Source organism: Nicotiana attenuata, chromosome 2, assembly GCF_001879085.1.
Source record: "Nicotiana attenuata strain UT chromosome 2, NIATTr2, whole genome shotgun sequence".
In the NCBI taxonomy this organism is placed as follows: Eukaryota; Viridiplantae; Streptophyta; class Magnoliopsida; order Solanales; family Solanaceae; genus Nicotiana; species Nicotiana attenuata.
In genome coordinates, this window is record NC_031990.1 from 711,408 (window position 1) to 726,114 (window position 14,707).

Consider the following 14,707-nt stretch of genomic DNA (forward strand, 5'->3'; position numbering starts at 1 on the left):
AACAACCTTAATGTCGTCTCGTTGAAGCAGCATCAGTATCCAGTCCTCGCTCGTCCTCACCGTTGCCTCCGGTTGCCGATGATTAACACGTAATTACCGGCGAAATAACTGAGGTTTTTGTTGATCCGATATGTTGCGTCAGAGAATGAGATTGGGAGGTTGAGGGCGGCGGTGTCAATGAATAACGACCATGGTCGAAACGGTGACGGTGGCAATTGCTCCAGCGTCCGGTGGAGGAGAAGACATCAGGAAGTAGAGAGAGAGAGAGAGGGAGAATAGATATGGGGTAGGGGATAGGAGAAATTTGAGGGGATATGAGAGAGAAAAATAATACAAAACTTATTTTATGGCTTAAGGGTAGGAGGTGACCATAAATAGATATTTGGCTATAAAAAATCAAAAGGTAGCTATGGAATATAATTTTTTAAAAGGGTATTTATTTAAAATAAATAAGGTATCAACTTTTACTATAGAAGGTAACTAATCCTACTTAATTATCTTCTCATTTAGTTTATAAATTGTTTATCTTAACATGTTTAGTGATGAAGTTAATTACTTGATGAAGTGTTGTTAAGTGATTTTTTGTTGCATTAAAGTTTAATGGAAGGAAAAATATTTAGAGAATATACAATGTTGTTAATTCTTTAAGTTACTTTGACGAATTTGTCTATTCATTAACCATGCTATAGGATTGGCACGAAGATAAGAGTCGTTGTGTGAAGGTCACGAGTTCATGCCATGAGAATAGTTTTACAAAATGTTAGGAAAGAGTATAAACGATAAAGCCTAATGTAGTTCGGCCCAGCCCATCCCCAGAACTTATGCATAGCAGGACAAATGTGTACTTAGGATTTAAACTTGATAAGTTCATCCCATAAAGATCTTGGAACAGATCATATTCTACATATGAGTTTAAATTATATTATTTGTTGAAAATTTATTGATCGTTTTGAATATATATTTTTGTTCCGTGTTAAATATACCAGGTTTAGTTAAACCTATTGATGAAATCAATAGATTTCATCAGCTTTTGAGAAGAGCTTAGTGTACAGAGCTACCATTTTTTCTAAATCAACAATGCTATTGAAGTTCTATGTTTGATTCTTCCTTGCAGCGGCGAAGCCACATGGATAACAGGGTGGTCAACTGACCACCCTTCGTCGAAAAATTGCACTGTTTACATAGGTAAAATATTACGTTTTAGAGGTATATAACACATATTGAACACCCTTTATCGAAAATCTTTTTCACTTTTTTAAAATTTGAACACCCTTGGAGAAATTCCTAGCTTCGCCACTGCTTCCTTGCTATCATGCTTGTGAATTAGTGAATAATTTGGCCAAGGATTTAATTATTTTGTCAATTTATTGGTGCAGCTCATTGTGACATGAATGTGGTTACAATTGTTGGCAATAAATCTGATCTCAAAAATTGCCAGAGAGGTTACAACAGAAGAAGGCAAAGCCTTGGCCAAGGCACATCGTTTATTTTTCATAGAAACATCAGCTTTGGCCTCATTAAATGTAGTTGCTTCTTTTCAAATAGTTGTTAGGGAAATATACAATATTTGAGTAGAAAGGTTATTATTCAATCTCAAGAGCTTAAACAAAATGATTCTAATTGGTTCTGTTGCTGGCAAACAAAAAGACTCTGGTTTTGCATGCTGATGAAAATCAAGAAACAAATGGATTATTAGCAAAGAAAGGTGGCTGCTGTTTATTACAAGTCAATAGCTGCAGCCCGGTGCACTAAGCCCCCAATGTGCGGGTCCGGGGAAGGGCCGGACTACAAGGGTCTATTGTTACATTTCTGCAAGAGGCTTGTTTCATGGCTAGAACCCCTGACCTCCTGATCACATGACAGCATCTTTACTAGTTACGCTAAGCTCCCCTTCATAAGTCAATAGCTGCATTTTGTGTGTTTTGAGGAGCATATTTCTCCTCTCATTGAGTAGTCCTATAAACTTGTCAACATCTCTTGTCTGTTGTACTTCTCTATAGCTGGATTCCTTTAAAAATGCTGACTGGTGCGTGTCGGATACTCAGATCCTTCAATTTTGGAGGATTAGACATAGGTTTGCTAGTAATTTTTGGAGGATCCGAGCAAACATAGTCGTAATTTATTTTCTAAAAGACAGTAAATTTCCATTTGTGCCATATTGTAACTTTCTTTTGAATATGTAAATTATCTCAAGGAGAAAAAGTCTATTTTCATAGTTTTTTACTTCAGTTTTTACAATGCCATTCTATTTAGCTTCTTGCCTCCAAGAGTGTGGTATAGCGATCAATAAAATTGGAGTTGACTATGAGAGATCAGAATTTAATTCAGTTTACCAAGAAACTAAAAATGTTCATCGAATTTGCAAATGACAGAACCAGAAAAGGACAGATGAAAACTGAACAACAACCAGCAAATTTGCTGGACACTTTAGTATATTACGTAAAAAGAAGAAAAGAATCCCAACAAGAAAATGAACATTTTGCATCAAATCTCATTGTTTCAGCCGATATGCAACGTACAATTATCTTAAGTTATGTTACGCGGACTCTCCAAAATACTGACGCACCCATGTCGGATTCTCCAAAAATACACTGCTTTTGAAGAAACTGACACGCGTCCGGCGACATTATCGAAGAGTCCGAGCAACATAGATCTTAAGTATATTCGGCTATCCAACTTTACATCTCAATCAAATGTCAACGTAGAAAAGAAGAAAGAAAATGAAGGCCTATATTAAAGGAACTCTATGTTCAAACCATACAAGAAAGTCCCTTCCATTGTAAGCATTCGTTGCGATAAGTTCTATAGTAGGTATTGAATTAGCTCTAAGTGAATGTACCTTTAACCTGAAGTAAGGAATATGAGTAATCCACAATCCATGACTTTGGTTATGCTGTACTTTTCCACCTACATTATATATTTGATATCCAAACTACCATACAGTAATCTTCCTAGGCAGCAATACCTGATGAAAAACAAGAGTATGTAAGTAACATAAGAAAAACGCAAACGAAGCAAATTTATAATAAGTGTAGGACATGGAACATCATGGTCTGCGCTCTTGGCTCAAGTTTAGTTCCAGTATCTTGTACAACAAGCCGAATATGATAGGGTTACGAAAGCCAAGTCAAGGCGAGGAATGCTAACAATATTTTATCATTGATGCAACAATGACATTTGGTTTCCCGCTAACGCTTACATTCTCTTCCAACACCCCCCCCCCCCCTCTTCGTTTCTTTTTTTCCTTTCATATTGTAGAACAATCATGGAAACAACCTCTCTATCTTCACAAGGTAGGGGTAAGGTCTGCATACACACTACCTTTCCCATACCCCACCTGTGGGAATATACTGCGTTTGTTGTTGGCGTACCGGTTTATTTCTTGTGCATTAAAAATATCAAAACAAAAAGAATAGGAAAATTACTTTTACCTCTAGTTGATGCATTTTTAAAACTATAACCACCAACATAGTCGAGGGAGTCTGCACTCCTGAGTCCATAAGTAAGAGCTTCGGAGCTGTCTAGCTCTGGAGATGATGCGCGCCAAGTAGAGTCCTCATAAATCGATCCACTTACTGGCCCATAAATATCCCCGAAAGCGTTGACATGAACACCTTGTATTGGAGCATATGATGATTTAGCATCAGCGTCGCTTCTTGCATTTTGTCCATACCCTGCCCCACCGTCAAATCTAGTTTCTCCACCGCTAAAAGTGATGTTATCACCGCCAAAAGAACCTCTACGTCCACCGTGGCCTGAAATTGGAGAGGAACCCCATATTGTACCACGACCTCCAAAAACATCAGATAATCCTGTATCCCCGCTTCCAGAACCAACAAACGCACTAGTGTTTGCATAATCTGTACCGTAATAAAGGCTCTCATTCTCCCACATGTTATGACCCGTTGAATTCAATGTAGAACCATTTCCAGCTCTTCCAGGGGCATACCCCGCAGGAACATTGTATCTGTTTGAATTCTCGCCGTGAAAGGAATTTAAGTTATGTCCATAACCAAGAATAGAATTGAAATTTCCACTTCCTCCAAAGCTTGAGCTCAATCTGGAGTGATCTATTCTTGCTCCCATATTATAGTCAGCTGGAATCAACGAAGAGTATCCATTGCGACCAACAGGAGTTGGACTATATCGACCTTCCATTCCGACTCCATAGCTTCCCATCGAGCTCGGACTGTAACCTTGAGGATATGAATTTAGGAAATTGTTTACCCTGTTCACACCATTGTTATATCTACCTAATTGGCTTTGGATTGGCCCAGGCGATAACTCTTTTGGAACAGCACGCTTGACCTCAACCATTTTACCATTTAGTTCATGAAATGTTTTGTATAGTACTTTATCAACTGCCTCCTCTGATTCATAGGTGATGAATCCAAAACCTCTAGGCCTTTGTGTGTTCTGGTCATACATCACCACAACATCTGCGACTGTCCCGAATTGGTCAAAGTACTTCTTGAAGTCAATCTCGGTCACTGAGGATGCTAACCCTCCGACAAAAATCTTTTTGGTGCGAACAGGACCAGGAGAACCTTGTATGCTACCGTTGGTTCTAGTAACCTGTTGATCGTCCCTAGGAACAGCTTTTTTTGCCTCTACCTGTTGATAAAAGGGAATATTAACAAAATAAGCATATTTTTCTGGTAACATGACATCATGTCTTATCTGACTTTCCTTTAAAGAGCACATGTCACATTGCTGGGCATACAATTACTGCATTATTTGGTTTTCTTTATCTCGCTACAGACATACAGTTTTCTGGTTATGGGGTTATAAAGTCTTGGCCGTTCAAAGAGAATAAGATGATAAATAGCCTAAATCCTCAGAGCTACATCTACCTAATTAACGCATGGTTTTAATCCACATTTCCACGTAATAACTACTACACCCTTTCATATCACGCAACATATTAGCGATATATCCCTCAATATTTTATAGGTCATTTCAAATTAGTTGACCAATTGTGCTATAACTCGGCACTTGCATTACATCCGTATCATGCAGCCCCTAAGCGATTCACTTATGTAACACTAACCCTCATCAGGCTGAATCAATTTCTTCGTTGAAATGATGCAATGTCAATATTTTACATATGTCCAACTCATGAAAACTGTGTAAATGTCATGAATGTGCATTCCACATGTATATTATTGTAATCTTAAGCAATTACAGCTCTTCTGAAAATCATAAATTCACACTCTCACTGATAAGTATCTCACAGGGAGAATTTGATATACTTCATAAGCACAAAATTTCACCAAAAATACCAAAAAGAACACTGTATAGGATGTAGTCCAGATATTTCTAAGGTTACTTACAGTTCTTCCATCAATCATGTGTTTTTCCTTAACAACTTTTTCAGCAATCGAAGGATCTGCAAATACAACAAAGCCAAAACCACGAGCACGACCAGTGGTCCGATCTTTCATGATCACAGCTTCAACTACATCACCATAAGCTTGAAAATATGCTCTGAGCCTATCATCATTTGTGTCCCAAGAAATCCCTCCAACAAATAATTTGCCACTCTCCATTTCTTCTCTGCAGATAACAATAACATTACCAATCATCCATCCGAAATGAAACCGAGCATAATTGTGAATTGATTGAGTTAGCAAAAGACTCTCCTCCAACTATACTTCAAAGGATTTAAGTCATATGCATTGACAGTGTAAGATTTTTTAATACTGCCTGTAAGTTTTAACCGGTGATAGCAGATTAGTTACCATTTTTACCAGATTACCAATTAATGCTCATGAAGGATTTACCCTTAATTTCTAACAAGTGACCTAATTGTGTAAATGTTAATTACATTACGTAAAATTAAATTCTAATTCAAATCATTCACTTGACCAAATAAAAGGCTTAACAAAGGATTTAAAATCAGGAAGTTGGATTCTTGAAACAGCTTGCATAAAGTTCAACTTGAGCTTTGCTAATCAACTTCTCAACCAAGAATTCATTGCATCATCAATGAAACTAATTAATATGAATAGCATCTCAAACAAAAGAAACTACCAAAAAAATTGGAGATTCCAATAAAAAATCAAGAAATGTATAATCTGCAGTTCAAGTGTTCAACTAGAGATCATCTAATCTTCAACATATCAAAATTCAACAGACCCACAAACAAGAATTCTTGAAAAAGTCATAAAGATTGAAACTTTAACTTAAAACATCCAAAAAAGAAACATACCCACAAACCAGAATTCTTGAAAAACTCATAAATATTGAAACTTTGACTTGAAACATTCAAAAAGAATATAACCCCACAAACTAAAAAGCCATAAAGATTGAAACTTTGACATGTAAAATATAACAATATTTCAATATGTAAAACTTAAGAGGTTGAATACTTGAATTTACCAAAAGATGAAAGGCCAAATTGTTGGAATTCCTGAGATGAAGGTAAGAGAAAAAAGAGAGTGTGGTTATGAAGAAATTTGATTCACATCTGAAATGGCTAAAAGTTATATATATGTACAATATGTATATAACTAACTACATTACATATTTGTATAGGAGTATTATATTGTGAATGACAGAGCTTCTTTAGCTATCCTCTTGTGTGAAAAATGTTGAAGCTGGTAAGAGGGTGGAAGATGGTGACTTCTTATTTATTTTATAGTTTTTGAACAAACAATATAGTTTTGGAGGAAATGATTTCCTAAGGTGCATGTTCATTACAATAAATGGAAGAAAATTATTTTTACAATGTTTTTTATGTTTTATAATATAGACCAACTCAATAAATATTTGACATATATCTTCAATACACTTTTATCACTAAATTGCAGTTAGTTATATATTTTCACCTTAATGTATCACTTAATAATAGTACATTAGTATAATTTTGTGTGAACGTCACGTATAAACAAATTTTTACCTATCTTTTACTATTATTTTCAATGAATCTTCTGTGAAAGATATCATACAATTAAAATAATATTTATATGAATTTTAAAATCAAATCATCCATACTGGATCGGCTTAGACTTGAAACTGCCTCATAGCTTTATGTGAACTTCCATTTGCTCTAATTTACCATGTGGAAGTATTGCCTTCACTTTTTCTTTTTCCTTTTTAGCCACTGATTCTGAATTTATTCGATAAGCCTCTTTTCTCCTTTTTCTTTTAAAACTAATAAATTCTTAACTAATAATTTAAAAAATTTCAAGGTAAAAATACAAAAATTGAAGCCATCAAATTAAATTCTAGACCGGGCTCTATTTTTCCACCCCCACTATCTCACATATATGTGAGAAGTATTTATAGGTTTTACAAGAATTTTTTGGAAGAAAAATTAAGGTAATTGCAATAGTTAAAATAAAATGAGAATAAACAATATTAGTCAATGATTAATCATTCAAAAATGTTTGTGGCTATCTTCCTTAATGTGGAGGAAAGGGATGAACCCCAACTCAAAACATGGACGGTGGCAGCCTGTCCCATGCTATGTCAAAGGTATAAATATCCTCTAATAATATGATTAAAGAATAATCTGCTTTTTGGATGACATAAATAATTAGAACAGTTAATACTTTATTTAATCAAAGTATCAAAAGGATATAAATAAATACACATGGATGAGGCAAACAAGAAGAAAGGGATTAATGAGGAAAGCTAGGATAACATTAATTATATGAATATTTACTAACCATATTTTTTATTTGGATAAAAGAGAAGGATTGGGATAAGGCCCAACGTAAAACTATCGCTTGTTGGTTGTGTTACAGTATCATCCCTTGATTAGCATTGGTACTATCACATTAAAATAACTGAACTTTACACCCTGAACAATAAAATCACTAAATTTTACTTACTATAACATTCAGTTTAAAATAACTTGAATAGTTATTTGTAACTACTAATTTCAGGTGATTCTTTACCAAACTCAATCTAGTCTAATAGCAGAGAAAGATAGCCCTAAAATGAGGATATAGTGAAGGTTAACACCTTATTTATTTTAAATAAATACTATTTAAAAAAATTATATTCTATAGATACATTTTACTAATGTTTATAGCAAAATATCTAATTTGGTTACCTCCTAACCCTAAGCCACTAAATACGCTATTCAATTACACTATTTTCTTTCTCTCTACTTTGATACATGCCATTCTCTTCCCCCATTTCCTGAAAACACGATGCTCAATCTCAAAATTCCTCTCACCCACATCACCTACCATTAGTCACAAACGGTGATTTTGCCGGGTATACCACGAAGACTTCTCTGACGAACCAACTCCGAAAGACGGATAATTCATGCTTGGATTGTGAACTCTCTGATAATGGGGACGCCTTTGCTGTTGGTGATTGCCATAATAATTGGGTGAGGAATTTCGTGTGTGATTATGGGAAAGTTGGGAAGAATGATGAGTTTGCAGAGTACTCATAGTTTCTTTGATGGAGAGTTTGCAGAGTACTCATAGTTTCTTTGATGGAGAAATAAACGAACAAAGTTGTGGATGTTCTTTGAGTTCTTGAAAACAAACAAAGAGCAGCAGAAACTAATGTAATGAGAGCCGGAAATTAGGATTTGTTCTTGAACAAAGACGACGGAGTTTGGGGCTGAGCAACTTGATTTTCTGTTAATATATTTCAATGTATTTTCATGTATTTCATTGTTTTCATTGTCTTTTTTTTCATTGTAATTCTATGTATCTCGTTGTATTCCATGTATTTCATTGTATTCACTGTCTTTTTTTTCATTGTATTTCAATGTAGCTCGCTGTATTCTATGTATTTCATTGTATTCACTGTCTCGCTATATGCCATGAATGTATTCATATATTTTTTTAATTAATATAATTTATGTATTCAGATGTATTATATAATTTCTCTGAAGATTGCTATGTTTTTGGGGTATTTTTCGGTTGAGAATCTTTTTTATAACTAGAAATACAAAATTTTTGTGTGTTATAATTGAGTTTGTTAAGTTATATTAGGAGTCTATTATGTTAATTGATTCACTTTCTGTTTAAAAACCGCGTAACCCCCTGTTTCACGCCGTGAATACAGTCGAATATAATAATCTGTCCAGCTGTAATACCATGTTTCATGCCATGAATACACTCGAATACAACAACTGATTAGCTGGACTTCCCTGATTCACGCCTATTTTTGCTGCTGTATTCATGAATACAGTAGCTTAAATATATCTAATACAACTTATAACAACAGAAAACGTATCTACAATCTGTAATATAGCAAATGGTATCTATAGATAGCTACTTACCACTAAAAGATAGTGCTTTATAAAAATTTCTCAAGATAGTATATCTCAACCGTCCATGGCCGTGACAATCATGCCTAGACGTGGAATGTTGTGATAATTGCTAAACTTATACCAATCCGCCAGATATCTTATCGGTTTGGCTAGTGAATTAATACATTTACAAGCCGATAGCCGATAGCCAATAGCCGATAACCGATAAGCCGAACCGTTGAGCGTAACAAGCCGCCCGATAAGCCGCCCTAAGACCAAGTTGGGCAGTTAGTACTAATATACATACCTTCAACTATGCTAAACAGTTGACAAACAAAGAGAATATTTAAACTAAAAGAAAAACAATAAAATAGCAAACCTTATGCTCACTGAGGTCCAGAACAGATTTATCATTACAAGTTGGCACAGCAGAATACAGCTCAAATGGAGGTTAAAAATCTGGTTCAGAAAGAAGGTAAGTATGGTAAAAATGACAATTGCCAAAAAAAATATCTCTGCTAATTTCTTCACTAACAGATGCAGTTGAGAAGACCTTCTCTACTATAAAGCTTACTATTTTTGTTTAAAATAATGGTAAAGCTCGGGCAGCGTGCGCGCACCTCCATTATTCCACCAAGTACCTCTTATTCCTACCAGCACAGGTACTGGGTAACTCTGTCCACCAAACTATTGAGCTTACTATTTCCCTTCCTAGGCTGGGACGTACAAGCCCAAGATTTCATAGATTTACCTCCAAATCTAAGAAAAAAATGGTCAAAGAAACACCTCTCCTAGTCTAGCAAAAGCTAACATCAAGATCACAACAGCAAAATTTACAGATTTCAGACGACAATTGCAACAAGGTCATCGCCAAGCAGAAGAAGTTGCTAAAGCTCGGTTCTTCCATCCAAGATAAAGCGCCTCCTGGCTTTCGGAAAGCTTATAATTTGGGCTATACTCTTTCAACATGTCTTTGATGGCCTCACCAACTGATGGACTCAAAGGGCATGGAGTAAATCCAGCCATCACAAGTCTTGACCTCCACTTGCCAAATGGTTCGTGCCTTTCCACTCTGTCGGCCCCTTCACATGCTATTATATTGACAACATCCCGTGCAATACAATGCTCCTCTGCACTGATCCGCTGCTTGTCATCCCTTGAACGAGCTGCATCAGTTGACTCAAACATTGCTGTGTAGTAATCTAGAGTTTCACGGAACCTTGGAAGGAAAGGGGCGGTGTTGGTGTTCGATTCTTGTTCAACTAGGGTGACAATTTTGGGAGACAAGCTCTTTACTAGTCTTAATAGGCGATCTCGATGGTTCATAGTACTAACGCTCTCATCTGGCATGTGGTGCAACATGTAAGGGAAATTAACAGCCAGGGCTTCTCCATGTCTAACTTGTAGGTTCTCAAGTTCGACCTTACAGCCTGAGAGTGCAGCACCATGGAACTCAAAAGGCACTCCACAAGACTCGGCAACTTTTTTTAACCTTTCACCGACTAGCTTAAGTCCTCCACCCCGTGCATGAGCTGATTGGGAATCATCGACGCCTGTGACGCGGACATATGGCGGTCCACCAGGCCGACTAGCAAGATCGTGGAGGAGGAACATCCATTGACTTCCCTGTGCTATTTGAAAATCAATGATATGGATTCTATTCTCATTCCTCATGGCTTCCCCGATGACGACATTGGCGGACATATAGGCGAACTTGTAGTACGGGCAGATGTGATAGAGGACTTGCATGTAAGACAACAAATCTGAGCTAGTTGGTTCGTTGCATTTCAGTTTTTTGTATATGGTACTTCCGGAGGACAGTAATCGTGCTCTTAGCCCTTCCAACATGTAAGCACTCAGTCGTTGCATAGGTTCGCCAGAAACCGATACCCTTTGCTCCAAGACATTCATTAGCCCTTCTGCCGATGAGATATCAGCTTCTGCTACTGCTTCAGCACAGGCAACGAGCAGATCTTTCAAGTCCAATCTGGAGGCTATGTCCAATACTTGATTCCACTTTATCAAGGAAGAAGGTTTTGAGATTACACCATTGAACGAGCAACTGCTGCTGTCATCAATATTAGATTCAGGACCTAGCAACTTATTCTTCAGTTCCCTCAGCACATGCTTCGTTCCGTTGCCATCATCGACTCCTGAACACCCACTTACAGGCGAACCACAAGTGTTATCAAAGGAATGGTGTGGATCAGAAATGTATGACTGAGAACATTGAGGAGAGAAGGGACTCCTGTTGGACGAGATGCTCACGGAAGGAGCTGCATCGTATATGGCATAGTCAGTAGCCGGCAATGAGTCCAGAGTGAAAACCTGTTCATTCTGGGTCTGGAAAGAGAATTGTGTCCCCGAGCTGCTGCTATCGTTATAAATGTTGTTGTCAACAGCCTGGTAAGGAGTGTAGTATTGCTGAACTTGCTGCATTGGCTGATGGTACAGTCTATGGACATCGCCCGACCTTCGTGGTCCCTGAGATGCTTGCATCTGGGGATAAGTTACTAACGCACCTCGCCTATGCTAAGATGCTCTAGGTAATTCAAGCAACTGTTGCAAAGAAAGGCTATCTTCAATTTGCCAAACCTTCACACTTAGTGAAGGATGCATGCAGTCAGGAAATGTCTTCACTAAAACTCGTCACAACATCTCAAAGAGCAGATGTTCTTTCAGAAGAGAATGACTGAGCTGAATTAGAAGCACTAGAGCATATTGGTGTGCACCGTCGATCAAATTGTCAGAACCAACAAAATCTGCCAAGAAGTAAAACATGATCAGTATGCTTAGTGAGTTCGAACGTTCTAAAATGAATACTAAAGGTCACAAAAGATTTGTCACAATAGAACAAAGAAGCATTCCTTTTAGAGCCAAAATGCTAACTTTATCAGTGTCAAAGATGTTATGACAAGATAAGTAGAAATGATTATCGACATCTTTTTTTCTGGCAAAGTACAAACAAGTACAATCAAAGGAAGAATACACCAAAACACAAGGCTAGACACAAAGTGTAATCATTTATGAAGGACTAAACCAATAGAAAAATGCAACATGCATATTAGATCAGCAGATCCAATAGTTTCAACATTTCAACAATCCTCTAATTCCGTAGCGTGTTGCTCACCCTTGACCAAGACATAATGTCTTACATACCCATGAAGTGAGTTAAAAAGGAACATTACATAAACAGATAAACGGAAAAAAGAACAAGTTAGGATCGTTTCATCTTTAAACTGAGCAAGCGAATCGAGATGGTGTAATTACTCCGTCATACATGAGATCTCGATATATCAAGGAAGGAATTAGGGAAAGCATTAAACAACACTAATTAATGAAGTTTGCGTCGCAGCTCCTAATGAGGGAAGACCATTTAGTGGAAGATTAAATATAACTAACTCACATTAGTAAAAGAACATAGATAGACAGCAAATGCACCAGAAATTGTATCCGGTCTATAACTCCCAAAATGACTGTCATAAAAATACAAAGGCAGCAGTAGGTTTACCAAAGAGTTTAGAAAACTTACTGACAAATACTATCAAATTAAAATCAACTCATTAATCACTGCAATCATAAACCTCTTAATAGGAAAAGCACTAGAAAAAAAGCCCCTCTGCTGATTTATTAAAGAGTAGCCTAGTGCATGAAACATCTTGCGTTCACGCAGGGTCCGAAGAAGGGCTGCATCCCACTGGGGTGTGATGTAGAAGCCTGACATAATGCAAGCATCAATGGCTGATTCCACGATTCGAACTTGTGACCTATAGGAAACAAGCCCCTTTGATGATTTTATTGATATGCCTAAAATCAAATTTCCTTTTATACACTAGAAACTGTGAATAATCTTCAAACAAAGAGACAATCTTCAAAATCACCAATCATGAAGAACTAGCAAGATCATCGACAAATTAACAAAACCTCAATCTAGACTAGCATGGCTAGCTATTCTCTTCAGTCTACGTCTAAAAAAAAGAAGCTTCCTTCTTTTCTAAGTAAGGTAAGCTTTGAAACTATAGCTTGCTCGGTTTTTTCATATACAGTTCACAACTATGTTGCGCGGACTCTTCAACATAGTTGCCACACTCGTGTCGGGTCCTCTAAATATGCACTAATTTTGGAGGATCGACACACGCTCATCGGCATTTTTGGAGAGTCGGAGCAACGTAGTCCACAACAAATTAAATGAAACCTGACGAAAAAGAAATGAACACTTCACATAGAATGAAGCTTCGTGTTAGTTTATCTTCAAACCTCCAATCGACTCCTCGTTTGCCACTACTAACAAGGTCTAGGTTTATCTAGGTTTATTGCCACTCCATATATGTTACAGTAGCTAACCGCAACCAGCCAAAGAAAAAATTAAAATAAGAAGAATGACAAAAAGAAAAAAATAATAAGAAATAATGGGCTGCAAAAACAAACCAATTTCTCCGCAAAGAGGAACTTAGTTCATTAACTGATAAATAATCAACTCATCCTACTGATTACTTAGCATGTAACAGTGAAACTAAGTTAATAAATGGCAGGAAAATTAAAAAATATAAAACCTTTTCACTCGAGAAATGAAAAAACAGAACCAAACAGAAAATTTCTCCAAACTAAAAACAAAAGTAGCAAAGATCTAAAAACCTTAGTTTAATTCTTTCCTTATACCACGAACTATACATTAAACAAACCAAAACATGCAGTTAATGGAAAAAAACTTAGACTAAGTCAAAAATAAAAATTAAACAGAAAATCAAACACTTTCCACTAGGACTAATTTACCAAGAAAACCCGAGTTATATATAGCCAATAAAACAAAAAAGAAAAGGGTAACATAATTACATGAACAAGATAGAATTACATTCAGATGAAAGTTAGAACCTTTTTTGTCTTTCTGTTAAAACAGAGCGAGAGAGAAGAGGAATTTGCCTTCTGTCCTGTGCTGATTGACGAAGAAACCAGGAGTTTAGTATTTTCTTATATAGTCAGAGACTCAAAACCAGAGGACGAAAATGCCCTTGTAATTGTGTTGTAATTGCTTGAAATACCCGTGTAGATCTCAAAGTTACTGACTGATACCACGTGCGCAGTGTCTTACCTTTTGGAGAATGTTCTGGGTCTCCAATATTGAGAATGCCATGATATATCTCAAAGTTATTATAAATATATTATATTATGGATGTTCAATTAGTACTTCATTGTAAATAAGCTTTCTGATGAAGCTTATTCATATGGAACTCCGTCGTAAATATGTTTATCTATTTAGTACTCTATTAAAAACAAGCCTCCTGAAGAAGCTTATCATTTCGGTACTCCGTTATGTATAAACATTACTTCCCGTAGAAGATTATCTATATCTGGTACAGTAACAGCTTAAAAGCAACTTACAAGCAGCTTACACAACAGCTTGCAGTAGAAGCTTACACAACAGCTTCCTTCTTCTATAAATAGAGGAGATTTCAGTTCATTATGTACATCAGTTTGAAGTTGAAT

The 14,707-nt window shown here is 36.5% G+C and overlaps 2 protein-coding genes across 3 annotated transcripts; both read right to left on the reverse strand.

Annotated features, from left to right (window-relative positions):
- LOC109242755 (heterogeneous nuclear ribonucleoprotein 1-like) lies at nucleotides 2,397-6,617 on the reverse strand. 2 transcript variants are annotated; one of them, XM_019409613.1, is made up of 4 exons: nucleotides 6,372-6,617; nucleotides 5,334-5,556; nucleotides 3,432-4,614; nucleotides 2,397-2,965 (listed from the first exon to the last, which is right to left on the reverse strand). In XM_019409613.1, the coding sequence occupies exons 2-4, from the start codon at nucleotides 5,547-5,549 to the stop codon at nucleotides 2,952-2,954; spliced, it is 1,413 nt and encodes a 470-aa protein (XP_019265158.1). In that variant the 5' UTR covers nucleotides 5,550-5,556; nucleotides 6,372-6,617; the 3' UTR covers nucleotides 2,397-2,951. The 2 variants fall into 2 exon arrangements, with proteins under 2 accessions (XP_019265158.1, XP_019265151.1); XM_019409606.1 differs by having other exon boundaries at nucleotides 6,382-6,616.
- Nucleotides 9,619-14,165, reverse strand: LOC109242769 (scarecrow-like protein 13). The gene is made up of 2 exons (XM_019409626.1): nucleotides 14,096-14,165; nucleotides 9,619-11,985 (listed from the first exon to the last, which is right to left on the reverse strand). The coding sequence occupies exon 2, from the start codon at nucleotides 11,720-11,722 to the stop codon at nucleotides 10,088-10,090; it is 1,635 nt and encodes a 544-aa protein (XP_019265171.1). The 5' UTR covers nucleotides 11,723-11,985; nucleotides 14,096-14,165; the 3' UTR covers nucleotides 9,619-10,087.